Source organism: Blennius ocellaris (genome assembly GCF_963422515.1).
Source record: "Blennius ocellaris genome assembly, chromosome: 4".
NCBI lineage: Eukaryota > Metazoa > Chordata > Actinopteri > Blenniiformes > Blenniidae > Blennius > Blennius ocellaris.
Window position 1 is genome coordinate 1102623 of NC_137653.1, and position 24675 is coordinate 1127297.

The following is a 24675-nucleotide window of genomic DNA, read 5'->3' on the forward strand; positions in this document are numbered from 1 at the left end:
TATTACTAATACACCAATACTTTATTGGTTCCCAGATTAGTTCTGCCTTTAAATTAATTCTGATGTCACTGTGATGTTAAACTGAAGAGCTCACGGTCCTCTTTTCTTTTTTTATTCATTGAGAAAATAACTTGTTTTCTAATTCCAAACTTGTGTTTTCTAGTTGTCGTTAAGTAAAGCAAATAAAAATAAATACTCAAGTACATATAAGAACCTTATTTGTACGTCGGTGGTAAAGAAGTTCAATCTTTACGTTTACCAGTCTGTTTTTTTTTTTTTTTGTTTTGTTTTCTAGATTAGCACTTCTACTTAAATAAAGAATGAAAACTGTTTTTACCACCGAGTGTCTGTTTCTTGCTTTTAAAACGTATTTTATGACGTGTATGAATTATTTTCCAGTGTCTGTTGATTTCTGAGTGTCGATATTCCAGCTTTAGTAGTAGAACCCGTTTGGCTCCTTGACTCTGGAAAACCAGCGTTATTATCGAATTTATTACATGTGAAATGGTCTCATTCTTCCAGGTTATGTGTTGTTATTACATTACTGGCTGTGTCTCGAGAACAACCAGTTATTACCACACCAAATGTATATTTCACAGCGGGGGAAAAGAGACGGTTAATTAAAAAAAAAAAGAAGTATTTATTTATTTATTTACAGAGAAACTGACGTAGAGCAACAGGAGCTTGTTTTATTTATTTATTTATTTATTTTTAATCTGCGGTTTCCTGAGCAGCAGCAGCAGCAGCAGCATTATTCATTTGCCGGTCGTTTCCTCCTGCGGGGCGGCTGAGAGGGAATCCTGCCTTAACGTGGCGCCCGCTCAACAAAATCAGCTCATTAGAAGCATTAAATCACGCAGTAAATGCTCCTTACAGAAAGCGGCTGACCCGGCAGTTAGAGCTCACAGCAGGGAGCCACAACAGCCCCGGGACCTTCGCTCACCATTTAATAAAGCGGGAGAGAGACGCTTTGATCCGCCCATTACCGATACATAATTCATGGGCGGCATTAATAAAAACAACCAGGAATTTTCTCACTGCATATATTTTGGGATGATTACCGTTGGAAAAACATGGATCTGATTTCTCTAAGTGGCTCACTAATTTGATCCAGTGGAGAGGGAAGTGAAGCTACGTGGCATTCAGCCATTATTTATTCATTCATTCACTCGACTTCCCTTTTTTTTTATTTTTTTTATTTGAGAAAATAAAATACTGTTTTGAATTTTATATATTCTAAATTAATTGTGATTTTCACTAAGGGCAAATACAGGATTTTACACGTCGCGGAGGTTCGTCGAGCACGAAGGACGAAGTCTGGGATCCCAGAGTTCCTATAAAATATGTTATAAATATATAAATATGTTGTAATTAATTAAAGATGTCTTTTATCAGTAAACAACTTTCTGCTCACAACCAAGAGGTTTAATGTCATTTCACGTCCAAGTGATGAAGGATGGACCGTCCCTACGTGAAGAAACACAAACATCTGTTTATTTATTCAGTCGCCCAATAATCTCCCGTAGTTTTACTGTCCTGACTTTTATTGTTGCATTGTAGGTTTTTGCTGATATGTTGTGGATTTTTGTTGTGGTGTTGTAGTTTTAATTGTTCCGTTGTAGTTTGTTGTTGATGCATTGTAGTTTTGGTTGTTGCGTTGTAGTTTGTTGTTGCATTGTTGTTTGCTGTTGTTGCGTTGTAGTCGTTTCGTTGTAGTTTTAGTTGTTGCATTGTAGTTTTTGTTTTGTGTTGTAGTTTTAGTTGAGTTAGTTTTTGTTGTGTTGTAGTTTGTTGTAGTTGCATTGTAGATTTAGTTGTTGCGTTGTAGTTTTAGTTGTTGCATTGTAGTTTGTTGTTGTGTTGTAGTTTTAGTTGTTGCATTGTAGTTGTTGTTGCATTGTAGTTTGCTGTTCGTGCATTGTAGATTTAGTTGTTGCGTTGTAGTTTGTTGTTGTTGCATTGTAGTTTGCTGTTCGTGCATTGTACATTTAGTTGTTGCGTTGTAGTTTGTTGTTGTTGCATTGTAGTTTGCTGTTCGTGCATTGTACATTTAGTTGTTGCGTTGTAGTTTGTTGTTGCATTGTAGTTGTTTCATTGTAGTTTTAGTTGTTGAGTTAGTTTTTGTCGTGTTGTAGTTTGTTGTTGTTGCATTGTAGTTTTGGTTGTTGCGTTGTAGTTTGTTGTTGCATTGTTGTTTGCTGTTGTTGCGTTGTAGTTGTTTCGTTGTAGTTTTAGTTGTTGCATTGTAGTTTTTGTTTTGTGTTGTAGTTTGTTGTAGTTGCATTGTAGATTTAGTTGTTGCGTTGTAGTTTTAGTTGTTGCATTGTAGTTTGTTGTTGTGTTGTAGTTTTAGTTGTTGCATTGTAGTTGTTGTTGCATTGTAGTTTGCTGTTCGTGCATTGTAGATTTAGTTGTTGCGTTGTAGTTTGTTGTTGTTGCATTGTAGTTTGCTGTTCGTGCATTGTACATTTAGTTGTTGCGTTGCAGTTTGTTGTTGCATTGTAGTTGTTTCATTGTAGTTTTAGTTGTTGAGTTAGTTTTTGTCGTGTTGTAGTTTGTTGTTGTTGCATTGTAGTTTTAATTGTTGCATTGTTGTTTGCTGTTGTTGTGGATTTAGTTGTTGAGTTATAGTTTTTATTGTTGCATTGTAGTTTGTTGTTGTGTATTAGTTTGTTGTAGTTGCGTTGTGGATTGCGCCGCTGCGCGGCATCGTCCCTCCCGCGCCGCCATATTCAGTCACAATAAACCAGATGAACTCTTTTAATGAAATTCTCCTTTTTTTTTCGGCGAGGAAAGAAAAGAGCTTTTCCAGACGCAGTGGGACTGATTTAGATTTTAATGGGTATCATACAAGTTTTCCGAAAGAAAAACAAAACATTGAAACAAGAGGCAAGTGAAAGCCCACTTCCAAACCAAAAACTACGACAGCATCAGCTAACAAAATGGATATTGCTATTACACTGTACCCAACAAATACTGAGCGAGGGTATCGTAATGATAAGACATCAAAGTGTTTGTCGTGGAGGAGAAAGGAGATGATGGAACTTCTACTCTAATCCCACTGGGGAGGAGGAGACGCCGAGGATTCAAATCCATTTGTCAGTTTTTGGTCTGTGGTGCCATATATACTCTATAATTAATCAAATAATAAAGATCTTTAGAGGAGAAAAGAAAGAGATCATAGGGGTTGAGTCGTTCCTCCCGTTGAGATCAAAGCTCTGTGACGGCGTCGATCAGCAACAATGAAAGTGGAGGCTTTGATTTTCTTTCTTTTCTTTTTGCAAATCCAAATAAGAGTCTCTTTTTGGTTTCAAGTAAGAGCAAAAAATAATATTCATAATCAATTTTAAGTCTGGAGCAAGCAAACATACCATACCAACAAACATCTTATTTACAATATCATCGTATTTACATCAGAGGAGACCGAGGGAAAGTTGATTTAAATTCTAAGCTCGTGTCAGCTTTGTGATTTCAAAAAGTGTAACAGGGAGTACAATGCGCAACGCAAGGTTCTTTCGTTAAAAAGTGCAATTCCTTTTTCTTTAAAAGTAAAAAAATATATATCCATATTTTGTATATATGTAGAAATGTTGTTCATATAAACAGCAATTGTTGATTTAAGAGCCCTAAAACCAGCGACTAGAAATGAATGCTTTCAGTTGATAGGCAGCAAATTAATGTGGAATATAAATTATTTTACAATACTCCGTACAAAAACTTGAAGTACCGTTTCTCTCTCTTTTTCTTTTTTTTTTTTTTTTGTTAAAAGGAGTGTGTTTGTAGGCTTATGGAGAATAAACACGGGCAAGAATATCTGTTATTTACCACACGGTTTGATGCGGTAGAGAAAAAAAAACAAAACCAAAAAAAACAAACATTACTGGAAAACAACAAGAAAAAAACGTAACACTTCCATAAAGTATCTAAACAGTGGAGGACCTGAAGGCCAAACCTCCAATACTTCAGGTTTATAAAATACAAAAGGTAGATAAGCTGGTATACATGCGTACATGTCGGTATATGGATGAACCTTATTTTTTTTTATTTTTTTTTTGGTAGAATTTTTCTTTCTTTTTTGTTTTAAGATCTTGCCTGTGGGTTAACAGTGCTGCGCAAGCAATATTTCTTAAAAAGTACATCTTCTACACAGTTATAAAAAGCAAGCGGATATTAAAAGTAAATAGTGGTAAACGTGTGTCTCTTGTTTCCAGTGGTCTGCAACGACACCTTGAGTGTACCAATCTTCTTTCTTTCTTTTTTGTGTGGCACCAAGAGTTGTTTTTTTTTTTTTTTTTAACCCCCCCCCGACTGCTCATGTTTCTTCCCTTCATATTCAAGTAGTGTTATGTAGCTATATTTGCACATCTTAGAATAGCTTATACCAAAAACAAAAACAAAAAAAAAACAAAACCAAAAAAAAACGAGTCGTCGGACGAGTTGATGGCTGAAGTGTCTCCCGCTCTGAAACATGCTCACACGTCATGCTACTTTCCAGTTCATTCATTATTATATTCATGTTTACCGTTACATGTGACTTGTTGTTGTTGTTTTTTCTCTACAAAAACCTTTACTTTGCTGAATTTCTCCCAACAGGAAGTTGAGATAAAGTCCGTTTTCCATCCAGTCTCTTGAGTCCAGTTTCATTGTTTGTTTGTTTTTTGTGTTTTTTTAAGAAATGTGCAACTTTAGGATCCGTTGGTGATGAGCTGAGCGCTCTGTCTGTCCGTGTCCGTGTCCGTGTCCATGTCCATGTCCGTCCCCGTGTCCTTGGCGGCGGCCTGCAGGGCCAGCTGGGCCTGGAGGTCCTTGACGACGCCCTCCAGGCTCTGCCGGGCCTCCCGCTCCTGCTGCAGCTCCCGCCGCAGCAGCTCGCGGTCCGCCTCCGCCTGCTGCAGCTGCGTGTGCAGCTCCTCGATCTGCACAACAACAACAACAACAACAACGACGACAACACGGTCAGCAAGGCGGGGAAACGGCCATTTAAATACATAAATAATAGAAGGAACAAAGATGGAAAAGGAACCATTCCAAACTAAAATCAATACACTGGATGCAAAATTATTTGGAAATTCTACTTACTAGTTAAATTTTTATTAAATCTTGAGGGGGGGAAGTTTTAATTTTGTCACTTTTTGAATTGGCAGCAATATTTTGTACACAAAGCTTTGAAAAAACCCCAAAAATATACGTGTTCGTTTGACCAGATTAATCAATTTAAACTCCTCGTAGTTGCTTTTTTTTAATTACGAAGGATTCCACTCGTCAGACCTTCGACTGTCGTTAAGCTTCCCAATCATTTGTTTTTGAAAACAGGTGCTCCACAAATCCAGCTGCTCTGCGGTCTGGAAAATACGGTAATTCCTAATTTTGCCACTTTTTGAATTGGCAGCAATATTAGTTCAAATTTTGTACACCAAGCTTTGAAAAAACAAAAGTCAGACCTTCTACTGTCGTTAAGCTTCCCAATCATTTGTTTTTGAAAAAAAAAAAGGATTTTGTTCAATAAATGCTGTTCCGAGTTCAAAGACATGATGAAACTAATAAACTACGATCAATCGTCGTGTTCCTGCAGGGAAATTCTTTCCCCGTTACGACATATCGTCACATTCGTCTTATTTATGTTTGTTTTTTGAGTTTTTTTGTTAAATCCTGCAGGTGCTCCTCAAATCCAGCTGCTCTGCGGTCTGGAAAATACGGTAATTCCTAATTTTGCCACTTTTAGTTCAAATTTTGTACGCAAAGCTTTGAAAAAACCAAAAAATATACGTGTTCGTTTGACCACATTAATCAATTCAAACTCCTCGTAGCCTTTTTTTTGATCATAAAGGATTCCACTCGTCAGACTTTCTACTGCCGTTAAGCTTCCCAATCATTTGTTTTTGAAAAAAAAAAAGAAGATTTTGTTCAATAAATGCTGTTCCGAGTTCAAAGACATAATGAAACTAATAAACTACGATCAATCTTCATGTTCCTGCAGGGAAATTCTCGTCCCGTTCGTCTTATTTATGTTTGGTTTTTTTTGTTAAATCCTGCAGGTGCTCCTCAAATCCAGCTGCTCTGCGGTCTGGAAAATACGGTAATTCCTAATTTTGCCACTTGACACAAAGCGTTTTCCGCCGCAGCGTTTTGCAGTCGTGATTTGCCGACTTCGGACCCGGGGGGGTTTACCTGAGAGGAGTATTTGACCCGGAGTCTCTCGGCCTCGCAGCCTTTGTCACAGACCCGTGTCTGTCTCTCCCTGTCCAGCTCCGTCCTCAGCCGTCCACACGCCTCGTCCGCCTCCCGCATCTTCCTCTCCCAGTCGCCGCGCAGCCGCTCGATCTCCTTCCTCAGGTTGCGTTTGGCCTCGATGGCGTCGCGGAGACGGCCTTTCTTCGCCACCCTCACGAACTCCAGTTCCTGCGGGAGCAACGGAGGTTTGACAGTTTGTCTTCGCTCTACGGGAGGACGTCTGTCCTGGACGGAGGCGGAGGTGGAGGTGGAGGTGGAGGGGCCCGGTGGTACCTGCTGAAGGCTGCGCTTGGCCTGCACCGCCGCCGCCAGCTTCTCCTCCTGCTTCACCCGCATGCGGACGACCTCCTGCAGCAGCTTCTCCCGGGACTCCCGGGTGTCCAAGCCGCCGGACAGCATCTGTCTCATGGAGTCCAGCTCGGGGTGGGCGGAGGGCGGCAGGAAGGGCGAGCGGTCCCGGGAGTGGGCGGAGCTCTGAGTGGACGGGGGCGGGGCCAGCGAGGAGGCCGGGGGCGGACCTGAGGGGAGACGGAGACGGTTTATTTACTTATCGTCTGTTTATTACAAAAAAGACCCAACAGAACACAAAGTTCCAGACTCAAGGTTCAAGGTTCAAGGTTCAAGGTGTTTTATTGTCACATCAACAGTAACATCCAGGTTTCACAGTGAATGGAATTCCTATTTTGCCGTCTACCCTGGAGCCGACATACATAAATAAGTATATACACAAAAAATAGAATATAAAATGAAGTAAGATAACGGAGCAGTGCAAAAATATTAGTAAGAAAGCGAGATGTGCAAATGTAAACATGTGGGAAGCTGTTCAGACGTCTGAGGGCGACGGGGACGAAAGAGTTCAAGTGAAGATAAATAATCATTTAGAAACAGCCTGATCTTCCCTCTTCATATTTATATATTTATATATATATAATAATGTTGATTGAATTCCTCCATGCAGGAAGAAGTCTGTTGTTTTCCCCCTTGTACTTCCCACATCGGACACAAGGGGGCGCAGCTGCAGCGGGTTCGCCCTGAGCCCGCTGGACTGTGGCTCAATGAAAAAACTCGTCATTGGACAATCTGTCTCCAACTTCTCTGCTTCTTTTTATGCTTTTGTTTTGTAGGATTTTTTTTAATGTTTTGTTTTTTTTCCAACTCCCCCAAATCGAGTCTCACCGTCGTCCACGTCGTCCACGTCGATCTCTCCGTCCGTGTCCATGTCGGCGGCGTCGGCGGGGGCGGGGGCGGGGGCTGCCTTCGCCGCCTTGTGGGCGTCGCCATTATGAAGCTCGTGCCTGGCGATGGCGGCGGGCCCCCTGCTGGGACTGTGGCCGTCCTTGGGAGGAGGCGGGGGGGCAGGGGGGGCGGCCGGGGCCTCCTGGGTCTTAGAGCAGGGCCTACGGGGGGGGGGGGGGGACACAAAGATCATGTCATTGAAATCGTTTTCTGGGGGGGAGACGGGGGGTGTTAGGGTTGTGGGGGGGGTGTTAGGGTTGGGGGGGGAGGGGGGGACTCACCTCTCCACCTCTGTCTTCTCTTTCTCGGAGGCTTTAGGAGACCAGGGCCGGAACGCCGAGGGTCTCTGCTTCAGCTGGACCTGCTTCAGGTCCTGAGACACAACGAGGAGAAGAAGTGAGACCAGAGGACTTCCAGACCAGACCAGACCAGGCCAGGCCAGACCAGGCCAGGCCAGGCCAGACCAGACCAGACCAGCGTCACACACCTTGTGAGCAGACAGAGACTGCAGCCAGTCGGGTTTCCTGTCTTTGTCGGAGGACGGCGAGAAGAGCTTGTTGAATTTGGGCTTCTTGGCGGGGACGGGGCTGGGAGACTGAGGGCGAGAGAGAGAGAGAGAGAGAGAGAGAGAGAGAGAGAGAGGGTTGATTAACCGAGGTTCACACCAATCAGTCAGAAGGTTGTAATGAGCAGCAGAAGGTCAGAGGGAGGAAATCAGTGGAACTGTGGAGAAGAGAAGCCGAGACGAGGAGGAGCGAGGATGTCTGAGTGAGTCTCCAGTCTCCTGGGCGTGTGTGTGTGTGTGTGTGTGTGTGTGTGTGTGTGTGTGTGTGTGTGTGTGTGTGTGTGTGTGTGTGTGTGTGTGTGTGTGTGTGTGTGTGTGTGTGTGAGCAGACACTGGAGCCGGCCTGGCAGGCAGCCAGCAGCGCTGCATCGCTCCCTGCCAGGCCGAGGAGGCGCCGTCAGGTGGAGCAGATCGACTTCCCCGACCGCAGCAGTGTGGCGGTGAGGAGACGGGGAGGAGACGGGGAGGAAGAGGAGGAGGAAGAGGAGGAGGAGGAGGAGGAAGACGAGTTGAGGTAATTGCACTCAGACCTGACAGACGATCGAGGGGAAAAGTGTTCTGAAGCATCAGTGTGAGGCTGCAGAGTGGAAACGCTGGAGCTGCCAAACACTGAACCCCCATCCTGTGTGTGTGTGTGTGTGTGTGTGTGTGTGTGTGTGTGTGTGTGTGTGTGTGTGTGTGTGTGTGTGTGTGTGTGTGTGTGTGTGTGTGTGTGTGTGTGTGTGTGTGTGTGTGTGTGTGTGTGTGTGGTTCTCAGGTCTGCACTTGTCAGACAGAGGATCTGTTTACCTGTGCAGGAGGCCGGCACAGACCTGCCTGTCGCTGTCTTACTCACTACGATGACATCCTGCCTGCAGGAATGGCAAACACCCCCCCCCCCCCACACACACACACTCCACCCACCCTCCTCCTCCTCCTCGTCTGCGTGATTCAACACGAGTGGCTGGCGTCTACCTTCAAAATACTCAATGGAGGAGAGAGAGAGAGACTCCTGCAGCAGCACTGCACCCCCCCCCCCCCACCCCTGCACCCCCCCCCCCCCCCCCCCCCTCCCGTCCCCCCGATATGAAAGAGATGAAAATTATGGAGAAATTCATCAAGTGATGAATCATGTCTCATTGATTTCCCATATGAAGCAAGAATCGCAAGAATCCACTGCAGGTGTGTGTGTGTGTGTGTGTGTGTGTGTGTGTGTGTGTGTGTGTGTGTGTGTGTGTGTGTGTGTGTGTGTGTGCGTGCGTGCGTGCGTGCGTGCGTGTGTGTGTGTGTAAATGTGTATGTGTGTGTATACATGTGTATGTGTGTATATATATGTGTGCGTGTGTGTGAGTGTAAATGTGTATGTGTGTGTATATATATGTATGTGTGTGTATATATATGTGTGCGTGTGTGCGTGTAAATGTGTGTGTGTGTGTGTGTAAATGTGTATGTGTGTGTATATATATGTATGTGTGTGTATATATATGTGTGCGTGTGTGTGTGTAAATGTGTGTGTGTGTGTGTGTAAATGTGTATGTGTGTGTATACATGTGTATGTGTGTGTATATATATGTATGTGTGTGTATATATATGTGTGCGTGTGTGTGTGTGTAAATGTGTGTGTGTGTGTGTGTAAATGTGTATGTGTGTGTAAATGTGTGTGTGTGTGTGTGTGTAAACGTGTATGTGTGTGTGTGTAAACGTGCATGTAAATGTGTGTGTGTGTGTGTAAACGTGTATGTGTGTGTGTGTAAACGTGTATGTGTGTGTGTGTAAACGTGTATGTGTGTGTGTGTAAACGTGTATGTGTGTGTGTGTGTTGCTCAAGTTGTCGTCAGAAACACTTTAATGAAGGTAAAGAATCCAAACGGTGACGATCGACTGGTTTTAAAGCTGCAGAATGTCAGAAGTCGTCAAACTTTCCATAAGTACAACAACAAACATTTGTTTAAGCAGGAAGCGCAAAAGTAAGTATTTAACTTATTATAAGTAGCAAAGTAAGTCAGAAATAACTTTTAATTTTACTGCTTGTTAAAGCCTTTTTTTAAAGTTTATTATTTGTTTGTCTTGTATGGAAATACGTGTGATATTAAGCAGGAACACAGAACATTTATTTATTTTTAAATCAACTAAAACTGAGTGCAATGTACATAAATCACTGAGAGGACTCTTATTTTGTACCAAAAGAGGTTTAACACAAAAAAAAGCAGCTTGAAGCAGGTCAGGAGCGAAAAGTGCAAATATTTGTCTTCCAACGTCAAGAAAAAGTAAAAAAAAAAACATAAATAATGCCAAAGTGACAAGTCGATAAGTGATTCATGAAGCTGCTTTCAGTTCGGAGAAAATAATTTTAGTGGTTTTGGAGTAAAAAAGACCAAACATGCTGTTTAAATATGATCAATATGTGCTGTGGAAACTGTCACGGATCTTTTTTGTGTTTTGTTTTCCGTCCAGCTTGTAGACTAAACGATAACGTGAGAACCTCTGGGCGTCCAAACGGCTTCGCTCTCTCGTCTCATGACACGTTTGCTCAGAGAGTAAAAGAAACGTGGGAAATGATTCAGTGCATCAGAATTCAGGGCGAATCGTTTCTTGTTCTCAGTGTGAGAAGAGACGAAACTCGACGAGCGAGCCAGCAGATTAAAAAAAATTAATGTTTAAAATATATTTTGTTAGTTGTTTGACGAATCCGCGGCTGAATCAAGTAAAAAATAAAATAAAAATAAAAATACATTTTAAAAAAATATATAAAAAATTGATTTTTTTAGTTGTTTGACGAATCTGCGGCTGAATCAAGTAAAATAAAGAACTTTTTTTTTTTAAATTTTTTTTGTTTAACGAATCCGCGGCTGAATAAAGTAAAAAAAAATAAAATAAATTTTTTTAAATAATTTTTAGTGGTTTGACGAATCTGCGGCTGAATCAAGTAAAAAAAAAAAATAATAATAATAATTTGTTTTTGTCGTTTTACGAATCTGCGGCTGAATCAAGTAAAAAAAAAAAATATATATTTTTAATAATTTTTAGTGGTTTGACGAATCTGCGGCTGAATCAAGTAAAAAAATAATTAAAAAAAAATAATTTGTTTTTGTCGTTTTACGAATCTGCGGCTGAATCAAGTAAAAAAAAAAATATATATATTTTTAATAATTTTTAGTGGTTTGACGAATCTGCGGCTGAATCAAGTAAAAAAATAATTAAAAAAAAATAATTTGTTTTTGTCGTTTTACGAATCTGCGGCTGAATCAAGTAAAAAAAAAATATATATATTTTTAATAATTTTTAGTGGTTTGACGAATCTGCGGCTGAATCAAGTAAAAAAAAATTAATTTGTTTTTGGCGTTTTACGAATCTGCGGCTGAATCAAGTAAAAAAAAAAAAATTTTTTTAAATAATTTTTAGTGGTTTGACGAATCTGCGGCTGAATCAAGTAAAAAAAAAAAAATATTTTTTTAATAATTTTTAGTGGTTTGACGAATCTGCGGCTGAATCAAGTAAAAACGAAATAAATAAATAAATAAAAAAAATTTTAAGAATTTTTTGTCGTTTTACGAATCCGCGGCTGAATCAAGTAAAAAAAAAAAAAAAAAACTCGTCGCACCACTTTCCTGTTTGAATTCTGCCTCCATGAGCCTCGCCAGGTGTGCCTTACATGTTTGTCTGGCCACGCCCCCTTCATGTCTCGCTTCCTCGCAAATGTCTCTACCTGTCTAACCTGTCGCCACATTACACACACACACACACACACACACACACACACACACACACACACACACACACACTGTTTGGTTTAGCCGCTGTAGGTTAATGCTTCCAGGCCGTGGCGTAGCGGCGGCGGTGACTCGACCCCCCCTCACCTGTGGGAGGCCGGGAGGGAGGGAGGGAGGGAGGGAGGGAGGGAGGGAGGGAACCGCCGCCGCCGCTCCGGCGTAATCAGACTCTGTAATTACGGAGGTGACGGTTGTTTTCCTGACGGAGGACGTCGAGGCCCGTCGGCGTCTATTTGCAGCTGCAGGAAGCGGCGAGCTGCAGACATAACAGAGCGCCGGCGCTCCCAGACACCACCGGGGGCCGCCGGCTAAATGTGACACTGACCTCACAGGAGAGCAGCCGCTCCGGCTTCGCTCGCCGCCACATCATAGACACAGCATGGCCGCCGAGTCATAACACCCCCGGCTGGAGGAGGACGTCCCCCCCCTCCCTCCCTCCTCCCCCCCTCCCTCCCTCCCTCCCTCCCTCCTTCTCCCTGGTAGGAGAGGCAGACTTCCTCTGAGGAGTTTGCTTTGGCCCAGTCCCCTGTGGGAACTCAGTCTTGAGTGTGTGTGTGTGTGTGGTGTGGGGGGGGGGGGCACAGAGGAAGCACTGAGCTGAAGGAATGTATACTTGAAGGCCAAGTACACCCCCCCCTCCCCCCCCTCCCTACCCCCCCCCCTCCACCTCCATTCAAGCATTGCCCTTTTCAACTAGCTATTGTGGGATGTTTCTTTGCGGCGGCTTCAAAGCAGAACCTGGAGGCCAAAGCGGGTCTTAATGGCGGCCGGGCGAGAGCAGACATGCTTTTTTATTATTTTTTATTTTTTTAATTAGCGCCGCGTAACGGCGAGGGAACGCGCAGGACGAGCCCCAGATACGTCTCACGCCAGATATAATCACACACACACACACACACACACACACACACACACACACAAACGTGTCGATATCCGCCGGGAGGCCGGCGTTCGACCCGCAACCCACAGCAGAGAGTCGATATCGTGCTAACTGGAGCGTGGCGCCCGCCGAGCCGCCGGTCGGACGTGGAGCCGATCGGCAAGCGGGCGTCTGCTGAGCTCATGTCGTAACGCCGTGACTAAACATTTGGTATCGAGGCGGTTTGGAAGGGAGGGAAGAAGAAGAAGAAGAAAAAAAAAAGGTCTGATGGTGACATCTTGAACGTGGTGAGGCGAGGGGGGGAGGGGGAGGGGGGGGCGTCAGCGGAGACACCAGACGACGCTGATTAAAGGGCCGGCGCGGCAACGAAACAACATTTCTTCTCACTCGACTTGTCGTCAGTTTTCCACCCGGCAGCCGGGGGAAGTTTTAATCTGATTAGGAATTACATCGGGTCGCCGGCGGCGGCGACATGCGGACATTTTAAGTAGGCGGTGTTTTCAGTCGGGGGGGGGGGAGGATGAGAGAGCATGACTGGACGAGGAGTCCATCAGGCCTGACAGGTGCTGGTTCATAGATATATATAACAACAGATGCCTATCAGTGCCTGTTCACGCTACACACCTCCAGCGCCGCCATCTTGGAGAGGTCACCCGCTCGTGCTAAACAGAAAGATCAAAGGCTAGAAAATCCACAAAAACACCCGGAGCTCGTTTGCTCGTCCACGAGCTTCTCCTCAGCTTCAACATGAGGTATAACTTGTGTCGCTACGTGGACTAGCAAGCGAGCTACAAATGTTTTTGTGGATCTTCTAGCCTTTGATCTTTCTGTTTAGCACGAGCGGGTGACCTCTCCAAGATGGCGGCGATGTGAGGCATCTAAAAGTTGTCATTGGCGGCATGAATATAAACACGAGACGCCTCTCGGCGCCGCCATCTTGGATAGGTCTCCGTCTGGAGCTCAACATGTAGATCCCAGGCTAGAAAATCCACACAAAACATTCGTAGTTCGCTTGCTAGTCGACGTAGCAACACAAGTAATACGTCGTCTTGAAGCTGAGGAAAAGCTCCATCATGTGGGAGACTTTTCTCAACTCTCAATCATTTTTCCACGAGGTTTCCAGGTTTCTGTTGCGAGGCGCGTTTGCACTTGTCTGCTTTTCCAGGACGTTTCTCCTCATCGGTGCTCAAATCTCTCGTGTTTGACAAGCAAACAAACTGAACGTCCGCTTAAATTGGTACGAGTCCAAACTCCTCCGTCACGTCGTCGAATCGGCAAGACAAGTGTATTCAGACAAACTGGATGGTCGGTTATTAAAAGGTTCGGCTCGTGTTTTTATAACCTCGGCGATTAGTGTTGTAATATTCAAATGTGAGCAGACAAAAGGCCCCAGACGGGCGGCGAAACCGCCTCATCGTCCCATCTGCCAAAAAAAATACAAACATCCTTTCAACATTTCTGTCGGCGCGGTCAATAATACGCATTGTTCCTTCAAGACGGGGGCGGGGCCTGCGGTGGAGCCGCTGGAGTCTGATTGGCCGCCGCGTAGCGCTGGATTCGTCGCGTCCTTTCATTCCCGGGAAGTAAAAATAAACGTCGCTAACTGGAGACGTTAAAGGACACGTTTCCTTTCAGGGACGTATTTAAGCGTTTTTACGCAAACGCTTTGGAAACGACGTCCGTTTCCACGCAAACGGTGTGGAAACTGTGGTTTTTCAGCCACAAGGGGGTGCTGTTCTTATTTTGTTAATGACGAGAGCACACATACACACACACACACACACACACACACACACACACACACACACACACACACACACACACACACACGCACACAGCCAGTGTATATTTAAAGGCGGTGATCGCCGTCGTAGCGACTTCATGTAATCTTGAGCCGCGAAGTAAAGCCCTCGAATTCTTTTCACGTCTTTTCAAAGCGTGTGGCGGCGACCGGCGGCTGAACGCCAATCCCCCCCCCCCCCCCCTCCCCCGCCTCCCCCCCACCCCTCCCTCTCCCGCATCTGTCGTGGCGCTAAATTATAAACCGCTAATGAAATTACGGGGAAACAAAAAGCAGCGTCTGCCGGGACCGATATAGGTCCCGCAGCTGAACTTCCTGGGTCACGGAACGCCGCCGCTCGCCGCACGGCAGCGCGGCATTAAGAAAAGTGCACGGCAACAAGACACAACAGTCTCAGATTACGGCCTCCTTTCCCGTCCCAAAGCCCCGAACGTAATCCCCGGATCGCCATGTGCTTAGCGGGGCGCTGTCTCACTCAAGGACACACCAACTGGCACGCCCGCCCGCCTTAGTTGGAAGTGAGGGGAAGCTAGTTTTAGTAACGCGATCCCCCCCGGGAGGGGGGGGGGGGGGGTTGGCGTGGACGCTCGCCGCTGCATCAAACTGTACGTCACTCCCCCGATTTATATAAACCCTGCGGTCACCTCGTAGCAGCTGGGGGGGACTGGGGACAAGGGGGGGGGGACGGGGGACAAGGGGGGGGACGGGGATTATTGGTCGGAGCCCAGAATATCTCCGAAACTTCATCCGTCCTCCAAACTGATAGAAGCTCCCGTTTCCCCTCAATCAGACTTTAATTCATCAATGTCCTGCGTCTCCGCTGGACAACTTGGAGGATGTTTGGCTCATGGAGCTGCAGTGAGACGGGGCGGTGGGGACACTCAGAGACAGACATGAAGAGACAGTCCATCAGAGACAGTCCCTCAGAGACAGACACTCAGAGACAGTAAGACAGAGACAGTAAGTCAGAGACAGACACTCAGAGACAGTCAGTCAGAGACAGTAAGACAGAAACAGTAAGACAGAGACAGTAAGACAGAGACAGTCCCTCAGAGACAGACACTCAGAGACAGTCAGTCCGAGACAGTAAGACAGAGACAGTAAGACAGAGACAGTAAGACAGAGACAGTAAGACAGAGACAGTCCCTCAGAGACAGACACTCAGAGACAGTCAGTCCGAGACAGTAAGACAGACAGTCCCTCAGAGACAGTCCCTCAGAGACAGACACTCAGAGACAGTCAGTCCGAGACAGTCCCTCAGAGACAGTAATACGGAGACAGTCTGTCCGTCCAGCCACGGGGCCTGGCATACGGTCGGCCTTACAGTAAGGCTTATTGGATTGTCCTAATTGTCTTTGGACGCTGGACAGGCTGTTGTCCTCAAGGTGGAAAATCTCCTAAAGATCCACGCAGCTCGACGCAGAACGGTTCACGGCGGCGTTATGAAGTGACGGAGCGTCCAGACAGCCATTAAAGCAAACAACAACAACAACAACAACAACAACAACAACAACAACAACAACAACAGTAGCAGAGAAACTTCTGCGTCAAATTCATTCCTCAGACTTCCTTTATTCAGGAAGAGGCTGAACGCTGAACCTCCGTCCTGCAAGTAATGATGTGTTTTAAATGTACGTAAACAATATATGTATATACGTATACAAATTCTATTATTTAGTATTTAGTATAATGTAGTTATAAGGCTGAGTACAAACTAAAGAATAGGTACTTCTACTCCTTTTTCTGACAATGTGCAGTGTTTTGTTCTGTACTGGCTCTATGTTTATGTTTATTTTTACTCTTTCTTTCTTTTGTATGTACAAATAGCCACATATTTTTTTAATACATGTTCGAAATAAAAAAAAAAAAAAAGATTAATTCATTCAGAGAATTCTAGCGACAGCTGTGACTTTAAGTCATTCACCAGTTTGGGTCAAACGTGTAAATAAAATAGTGCCATGAAGGTTTTATTCTGAGTGAAAGATGGTAAATAAGCGACTTTATTCTCGCTTTATCCGCTGCTTCCGCCTCGTCCCTGTAGGGGGCGTCGCCGCGGCCCCATGAGAGGCCGGAGCTTCCGGTTGCCGTGACGACGCAGGGAGAACGAGCCCCCGTCTGCTTGGTCTCCCCCCCTCCCCCGCCAAAACCCGGATTAAAACACATGGAGACGATGAAGTCAACAATAATCTGACGACTTTTAAATTCCTGTCATGGGAAACAAAATAAATACAAAAAATCCGCTCCTGAAGTGAAGCGGGAGGTCATGTGACGAATTCCAGTTTAGGTCCAACATGGCCGCCGCCCCCCCCCCCCCCCCCCCCCGAGGAGGATGATGACCTCACGGTGAAAAGGAGCCGTCAGTTATTTCAGCGGACGAGGAACTCGACCCTCAAAGGTTCGGCTGCAGATTAAGTTTTATTAGCGTGAGCATGTTCGGTATGACTTATCTCAGGAAGGGAAACGTGCGGCGGCGGGGAACTATTTATAGACGCACCGAGCGCCAAATTCAGCAGATAGCTGTCTGGAACCACACACACACACACACACTACAGTACTACGGTACTACGGTACTACATCGGGTCATAATTGTGCTTCGTTGCATTTCAAGGCCACGATGAATCAGAGCTGCATTTCTGGTTCGTCTGGTTCTGGATGTTTTAAAAAAAACAAAACCAGAATTAAACCGTGTCTGATGTTTGTTCAAGTCGTTTCCTTTTCATTGTTTGTTTGTTTTTTTTGGTATAAAACTGGAATCGTGGAAAATCAGACCAGCAGATTTTCACATTCGGCAGATGTGAAGCTGCAACGGAAAGTCCGAAAGGTCACGTTGGGGGTGAGCGCACACACACACACACGCACACACACACGCACACACACACACACACACACACACACACACACACACACACACACACACACACAACAATGCAGCACCTGGTCGGTGTAGCAGAAACAGAAAGAGGCCGTTTCACTTGACTCAGCTTTTGTCTCCTCCGAGGCCCCGCCCACTTTGACCCCATCAGCCAATCACAGCTCGGCTCAGCCTCTCTAAATTATCTAAAAAAATAATTTTGATTTTACAATAACATTAACATAATCTTCACCTGCAAGGTGCTTTTTACACTTAGTTTATACAAAATGTAGGTGAGGATGAATCCAAACTCAATAAAACTCTATTAATGCTTTCTCATCCCGAGATGGTTTGTTTTTTTCTTCTAAATATTTGGAATTACGACTTTTTTTTTAAGGTTTTGGAGACTTTCTGAGAAGTAACATCATTATGTGCCAATTAAATATCTAAAAATAAGAATGTAAAGTGAGAAACTGACCCAAAAAAAAAAAAATCACACTTTGTTCATCATTTCTTGCACATAAACGGATTTTCTGTCAAACTGGTGCTGTCCGATGATATCGCGGTACTCTTTGCAGTAAAGCAGCCCGAATATGAAATCGTAGACGCGCCGGGCGTTCGGAGGCTCGTCTCGCGCGGAAGTGGCTGAATACGATTACCCGCCTTGTATATTCTTCTCTATCCTGATGTTTTGGGGAATTTAATTTAATTTTATGGATATTTCCAGAGGCACTTAGCATCAAATAGCTGTTTGAGCCTCAGCGCCCCCCCCCCCCACCGACTGGAGGTAGAGAGTCAACCATCAGCCCACAGAATCTGTAGCTACACACACACACACACACACAGCCTTTATGCTTCTATTAACATTTAGCACACTTATAATGTGGGAGCAGCTGCAGCGCCGACCTGCAGGCCGGAGGGGATGAAGGTTAACGAGAAAGAGGGGAAGAGCATCGGCAGGCAGACGTTTGTGGAATTTAATTCGGTGCCCGTGATGAATAAAATGAACTCTCACTGCAAAACATATTCACACAAACTTTCCGGGAAGAGCACAAGATGAGTTTTGGAAGGAAAAAAAATTCTCATTTGTAAATCGTTAGCTTTTGCAAGACGTGACTGCAAATGGCCGAATCGATACGTTTCCTCCTTTTCTGTCTCTTGAGTGGAATTAAGGCCACGAAGAAAAAAAAAAAAAAAGACGATCTTTCTTCTCCCGAAACGATTCCGTCCACACGTCTCGGCTTCAGGACTTGTAGTACACCTGCCGGGCCTCTAGGGGCGCTGTGACTCACCAAACACTCCAAAAACGCAAAAGAAGACAGAGAACATAGAAATTTAGAAGTAGATTCCTGCTCTAGTTCTACAATCAGGGGATTGTTGTGGTTATTTGATGACATCACGGACCGCCGTTGGGGGGGGGGGGGGGGGTTACCTCATCTTTTTTCACACAGATGATCGTCTTTGACGAGCCGGGGTTTTAGAATCTCCCCACTCTGGGACCCGTGTTAAAAAAAACCAGCCTGTTTTCACGTTTCTAAAACCGCCTCATGTGGACGACAGGCCAGGAACATCTGGTTCAGGGGAACCAGGAACATCTAAAACCAGGTTCCTGGTTCAGGAACATCTGGTTCAGGTGAACCGGGAACATCTGGTTCAGGTGAACCAGGAACATCTAAAACCAGGTTCCTGGTTCAGGAACATCTGGTTCAGGTGAACCGGGAACATCTGGTTCAGGTGAACCAGGAACATCTGAAACCAGGTTCCTGGTTCAGGAACATCTGGTTCAGGTGAACCGGGAACATCTGGTTTTGGTGAACCATGTTCCTAGTTCACCTGAACCAGATGTTCCTGAACCAGGAACCTGGTTTCAGATGTTCCTGGTTCAGGTGAACCAGGAACATCTGAAACCAGGTTCCTGGTTCAGGAACATCTGGTTCAGGTGAACCAGGAACATCTGGTTCAGGGGAACCAGGAACATCTAAAACCAGGTTCCTGGTTCAGGAACATCTGGTTCAGGTGAACCGGGAACATCTGGTTTTGGTGAACCAGGTTCCTGGTTCACCTGAACCAGATGTTCCTGAACCAGGAACCTGGTTTCAGATGTTCCTGGTTCAGGTGAACCAGGAACATCTGGTTTTAGCTGTTCCTGGATCAGGTGAACCAGGTTCCTGGTGTGGGCGGGGCCTAAGTGACAGACGTGAGAAAGTCTTGGTCTCGGAAGTTTCCAGACGTGTTCTTAACGGGACGTCAGTTAAAATGGGAGAAATTCTTGTTGGCTGTTTCTTCCATGAACCCGACAGTCACAGTTCTGCCCTGACGTCGCGGTGTGGCGGTGTGGCGGCGGCGGCGGCGCTGCAGAGCGGCCACGCGTCCGCCGCCGGATCCACACCGTCACATCATGTGTGCGTGTCTGCACAGAACTTGATCCCCCGCCGCGCGGCGGTGCCAACGCCGTGCCTGCCTGCAAGCTTAATCCCTTGGCAGAGCGCGGCGGCCCCGGCCTGATTCCTCCGCGCCGTTTAAAAAGCGTCCACGCTCACCTTCACTTCGGCTTAATCGCCCGGCCCGGGAGCCGCACCGCCGTGACATTCTGGAGAGGTTGCACGGCGCTAAACAGCACAACGCCAAGGTTCACGCCTCTGAGCCGCGGAACAAACGGGCTGACGGCGGCCGAGACGTCATGAACCAACAGGGCAGTGATTTGTAAACACAGAGTGAAGGTTTGAAGAGCCAGATTATCGTGGATTATGTGACATGAAAAACTGAAATCACATGTTGTTGTTAGATCATTTCTAGAGAAGAATGGACGTTGTTGTGGCTGCTGAGAAGCTTTAAGGTCCAGTGAAATGTGAAACACTACTTTGATAGTTGTGGTTCTACTTGTAAGGTTCCTCCGACTCTGCCCCTCCACTGTTGTCGCATAACAAAGTTGTTTGAATTTTGAATCTCCAGCCGAGGAAGTCGGGGGAATCCTTCTTCGTGGGCGGAGCCTATGTGTGACATCACGAGTTGTGCAGATCTCATCTGTTGTGTTTTATATCGGCTTGTTTCCTCTCTTAAATATCCAAGTTTTTACAGTGTTTTGAAGTTCTAGTCGGCGTTTTATGAGGCCTTGATGAAAGATTGAGCCTGGAAGAGACAGAGAGGAGAAAAGGAGCACGGGCTAGACGTTAGCTTGAGCCGCTAGCAGCTAGTGGCTAACCGCTAGCTCAGGTGGCTAGTAGACAATCAAGTAATACCTGGACCTCGTCTTCGGTGATTTCATCAATCACTGGGTTTGAAATGACCATGATGATGAAAATATGGTTAAATTCAGCCTCTTCGTGGTCAAAAACTCTGATCCTCCATCATGTAAACACAACTTGGGCGTGTGCACAACTCGTGATGTCACTCTGTTATTGTCAGAAGCTCCGCCCAGCAGAGGAAATAGCGTCGTTTATCGGCTATATTCTCGCACATTGCCGTGTTTAGCATTTTACCCAGTTTAGCATGAAAACGTCCCAAGAAGCGACAGGCCGGAGTGTTTTAGAGGTGGAATTCTCATTTCACTGGGGAATTCAATATTTCTCACAAAAGGCAATCGTCAAAAGTCCGTCTTCAATGGCAACGCGGCCTCAGACGCACTGAAACACGGACCAACGCCGACGTTATGCAGTCGAGCGCCGCGGATGCATTCGGGGAATGAATAAACAAAAGTCGAGCAAGAATTGTGCCATTGTTCTGGGGGGGGGGCGGTTTGTTGTGGGAATAGACGGAGGCCGTGTGCAACGTAAACGAGCGTTCCTATTGGCCGGTGGCCTCCGACTGTATGACTCATCTTCGCTCTGGAGCCAAACAAGTTGAGTTTGGTGACGGAGTGAATTAAAACTATCTGGGCTAATAATAGATTTTACTGTCAGGAAGCTGCTGGGGACTGGAGTGAGCCCCCCCCCCCCCCCCCCCCCCCCCCCCCGCCGCCCCCCTCCGTCAACAAAAAACAAAACAAAACAAAAGGAAACGCTTGTGTGCTTTATTACAATGCCCTCATTGTTTCAAGCAGTCACGTCACCAGTTTGAGCCACATGGTAAAGGTTAATCCTGCTTTTCTTTCTCAGACTTTTACAAAGACGCCAAAGTCGTGATGTGATGATTTCTTTTCCTTTTTTTTAACGGGCTACAAAGTTCAAACGAACAGGGCTGAGAATCCCCTCGACCAATGAGAGAAGCCCGTCAGGTAGCAGCCGAACGGCGTAAACGTTTCTGGTTTGGCTCCGATCAAAAAAAACCAACAAAAAACAAAAACAAAAACAAGAAAACAAGAAAACAAAGGAGTCCAGACGGAGAATCGTCGTCTCATCAGAGGTCTGATGTGTCCAGACTGTAAACCTCGCTTTGTCACCGATAAGAGCTTCCAGCCGGTACGCAGGCGAGGCGTGCGTCATGTCCACCCCCCCTCTCCTCCCCCCTCCACCCCCCCACCACCACCACCACCCCACACACACACACACACAGCAAGTCCAGTGTCTGACTGCTGAGTTTTAATCCCTCAGATTAATACTAAAGCGGCGGCAGAGAGACGATTAAAATGTCACTGGAGAACCTCCACGCAGCCCAAACAGTGACGAGGGGGGGGGGTCCGGGGGGGGGGGGGGGGGGTCCGGACCTCCAGAGAGCAATGACAGAACGGGCGGGTGAAACACGCAACATTTCACTCAAACTACCGGAGAATATTTGAGCCCAATATTGTTTGTTTTTTTTTTGTTTCTCAACGCGCCGGCCGGCGTTGAAGCGAAAACGCTCGCAAAGTGTCGGGAACATTCGTTTTTTTTCCATTGACATGCAGAAGCGTCGCCCGGCGGCCGTCCAGCTGGCGGCTCGGACCCGAGGCGCCGCCGCCGGACCCAGACAAGGAGCCAGTCATCTGGTCTGGACGGCGGAACCCGCGGCCACGCCGACGACTCAACACTCCGGGGAGGGGGGGGAGGGGGGGAATTACCCCCCGAGCTCAAAAAGCAGCGACGTGGAATAATAATGGAACAATTAAGATGTTTGTCGTAGTTTCCTAAAGTGTCTCGTATTCGATCCACTTGTGTTAATTTAGCGCAAACGTGAAAAATCGTACAAAAGGAAATCGTGATTTCGGTAGAATTCGTCCCCGTGTGGATTCTGCAGGACGAATTCTTTAGCATTCCTCTCAACTCCGCCTCCCTGCTTCCTCATCTGAACGCATCATGGTGAGTCAGAGAATTGGGAGCCAATCAGAGGCCTCCTTTCAAAACGTGCAGCCCCACATGGTACCGACCGACCGACCGACCACGTCGTCGCTAATTCGCTGCATTTCGCTTAAAATAATGTGGATTTAGACAAAATTAGGCTTCCTAAAATCTTCCTCCTCCTCCTCCTCCTCCTCCTCTTCCTCTTTCTCCTCCTCTTCATCACAGCCACCAACTCAGTCCTGCAAAAAGCGGCGGCTGGCGAGTCAGCTGACTCGCCAGCCGCCACCGTGCCTTCAGGGTAACCTGAGCCTCATGACCACAACCCCCCCCCCCCCACACACACACACACATACCACATACCCCCCCTCCCCCCCCCCCCCCCCCATGCCCCCCCAGACAGCCAGAGCAGAGCAGCGGAGGGCAGGTGGCAGGTTTATTTAGAAGGTTTATTTGGAAAGATGTAAATGGGATGAATACCAGAGGTTACGGGGGGGGTTGGGGGGGGGGGGGGAGGTTTAAGAGAGGAGGTCATAAAGACTGTGAGAGGAAGGAGAGGTGAAGTTAGGGTCACTGCTCACTCCGGGTCCCATGTGATGTCATTTCACCCACACAGTCCTGAGAAGCAGCTTAATTGGTTGAACCGGGGCAATAAATCCTGCTGAAGTTTATAGATACCAACCCCCCCCCCCCCCCCCCTCACTCCTCTCCACCCCCCCCCCGCTCTGCCGACACGCTGCCTTCCTGGTCACCAGGTTAGAAAACCTCCACGATGGTTTTCAACCAGGAAACATCCAAAGTTCACGCCGGACGTGATTTTTAAAGACGCCGTCTTTTGGTCAAAAGTGTCTTTGAACTTCCAATTCGTCCCAGAAGCCTGGAGGAGCGTCTCATTGTGCCAGACAGCCACGTACCTGGTCCTCCTTCTGGGTTTTGTTATAAATGGAGGGAAGCGCACACACACACACTCACACACACACACACACACACTCACACACACAACAGAGAGCTGCACTGTTTGAAATGTGCTAATGGGCCCATTCAGATGGAGAGGAAATGGTGAGAATGAAAGAGCCCATATTAAAGTGCAATAAGGAGCCTTGACGTAACCGGCAAGAGTTACAGCTCCAGGAAAGAAAAAAAAAACAGGAGAGAGCCAGCCCGGGTTTTTTCTTTTTTTTTTTTTATAAGTGTTCAACCAATTAACTGTCAGCCCATTTTCAAAACAACATCAGGAGTTATGGCCTCTGAAAATGTTCGCTGGCAGAGCAACGATTTGGCTCACGTGTACAAAGGCCTCACAGTGCGAAAGTGTGTGTGTGTGTGTGTGTGTGTGTGTGTGTGTACAGTAATATTTGACAGAGATCAAATAGCATTTCACTTGTTTCCACTTGTTGGGAGGAATTGTCTGCGAGGGAAACGGGGGGGATAAAAAACACCCACAACATCCGTTCCTCAGATCAGGCATTCCATCCTTAAACACTGGTTTTGTTTCCCTCCTCCGTTCGCAGGAAAACAGATCTGCTTACAGGAGTAATTAGGTGAGAGGGCTCGAGCCTCGCGGCCCTCCATAAAATGAATATGAGCTCTCTAAAATGGAGGTCTGAGAGAGAGAGAGGGGGGGGGGGGGTGGTTGGGTGGGTGGGTGGTGGACCGACCGACCGCATCACCTCATGAATTCTGCAATTTGCCGTCTGTTTCTTCGCTCTGAAAAATTCTTGGAAATGTCTTTTCCTGGATGATTTTTATTGCACAAGAGCCTGTGTTTTTCTCCATGGCAACCGCATAACAGTGGAGCCCAACTAAGCTCTGACTCAACAAACAGAACTCCACAAAATACCCATTTCAGCGCCAGCCCCCCCCCCCCCCCCCCCCCCCTCCTCCTCCTCCACCCTCCTCCTCCTCCACTAAAAGCCTGGAGACGCTCTGAACACAGGCCTGATGATCGCACCGGCCATGAATGAAGAGAACACTGGGATTAATCAGGGCGCATGTGTGACACGACGCACAAAGTATTTGCGCGGCGGCGAGGCGTCGGGGATGACGGGCCTCAGGTGGTGCACCGGGGTGGGGTTTGTTCTCTTCTCCCAGGGTGGAGGACGAGGGGGGGGGGGGGGCAGCTGGACACTGTTAACCTGCAGGAGCTTCGCTGTGGAGCAGCAGGTTCACA

General features: G+C 46.5%; 2 protein-coding genes across 2 annotated transcripts in view; one reads left to right on the plus strand and one right to left on the minus strand.

The window, feature by feature from the left end:
• dennd6a (DENN/MADD domain containing 6A) overlaps positions 1–20233 on the plus strand; it is a 342604-nt gene extending 322371 nt beyond the window's left edge. Inside the window, exon 20 of the transcript XR_013936594.1 lies at positions 20182–20233. The gene's annotated coding sequence lies outside the window, so the exon portion shown is untranslated. The remainder of the gene's footprint in view (positions 1–20181) is intronic.
• Positions 2809–12845, minus strand: skib (v-ski avian sarcoma viral oncogene homolog b; the record flags this gene model as incomplete). Its single annotated transcript, XM_080495329.1, has 7 exons — positions 2809–4916; positions 6169–6399; positions 6505–6749; positions 7408–7628; positions 7749–7840; positions 7955–8062; positions 12705–12845. 7 exons carry the CDS (start codon positions 12843–12845, stop codon positions 4686–4688), a joined length of 1269 nt encoding a protein of 422 aa, XP_080351455.1. The 3' UTR covers positions 2809–4685.
• Positions 20234–24675: the final 4442 nt, after the last annotated feature.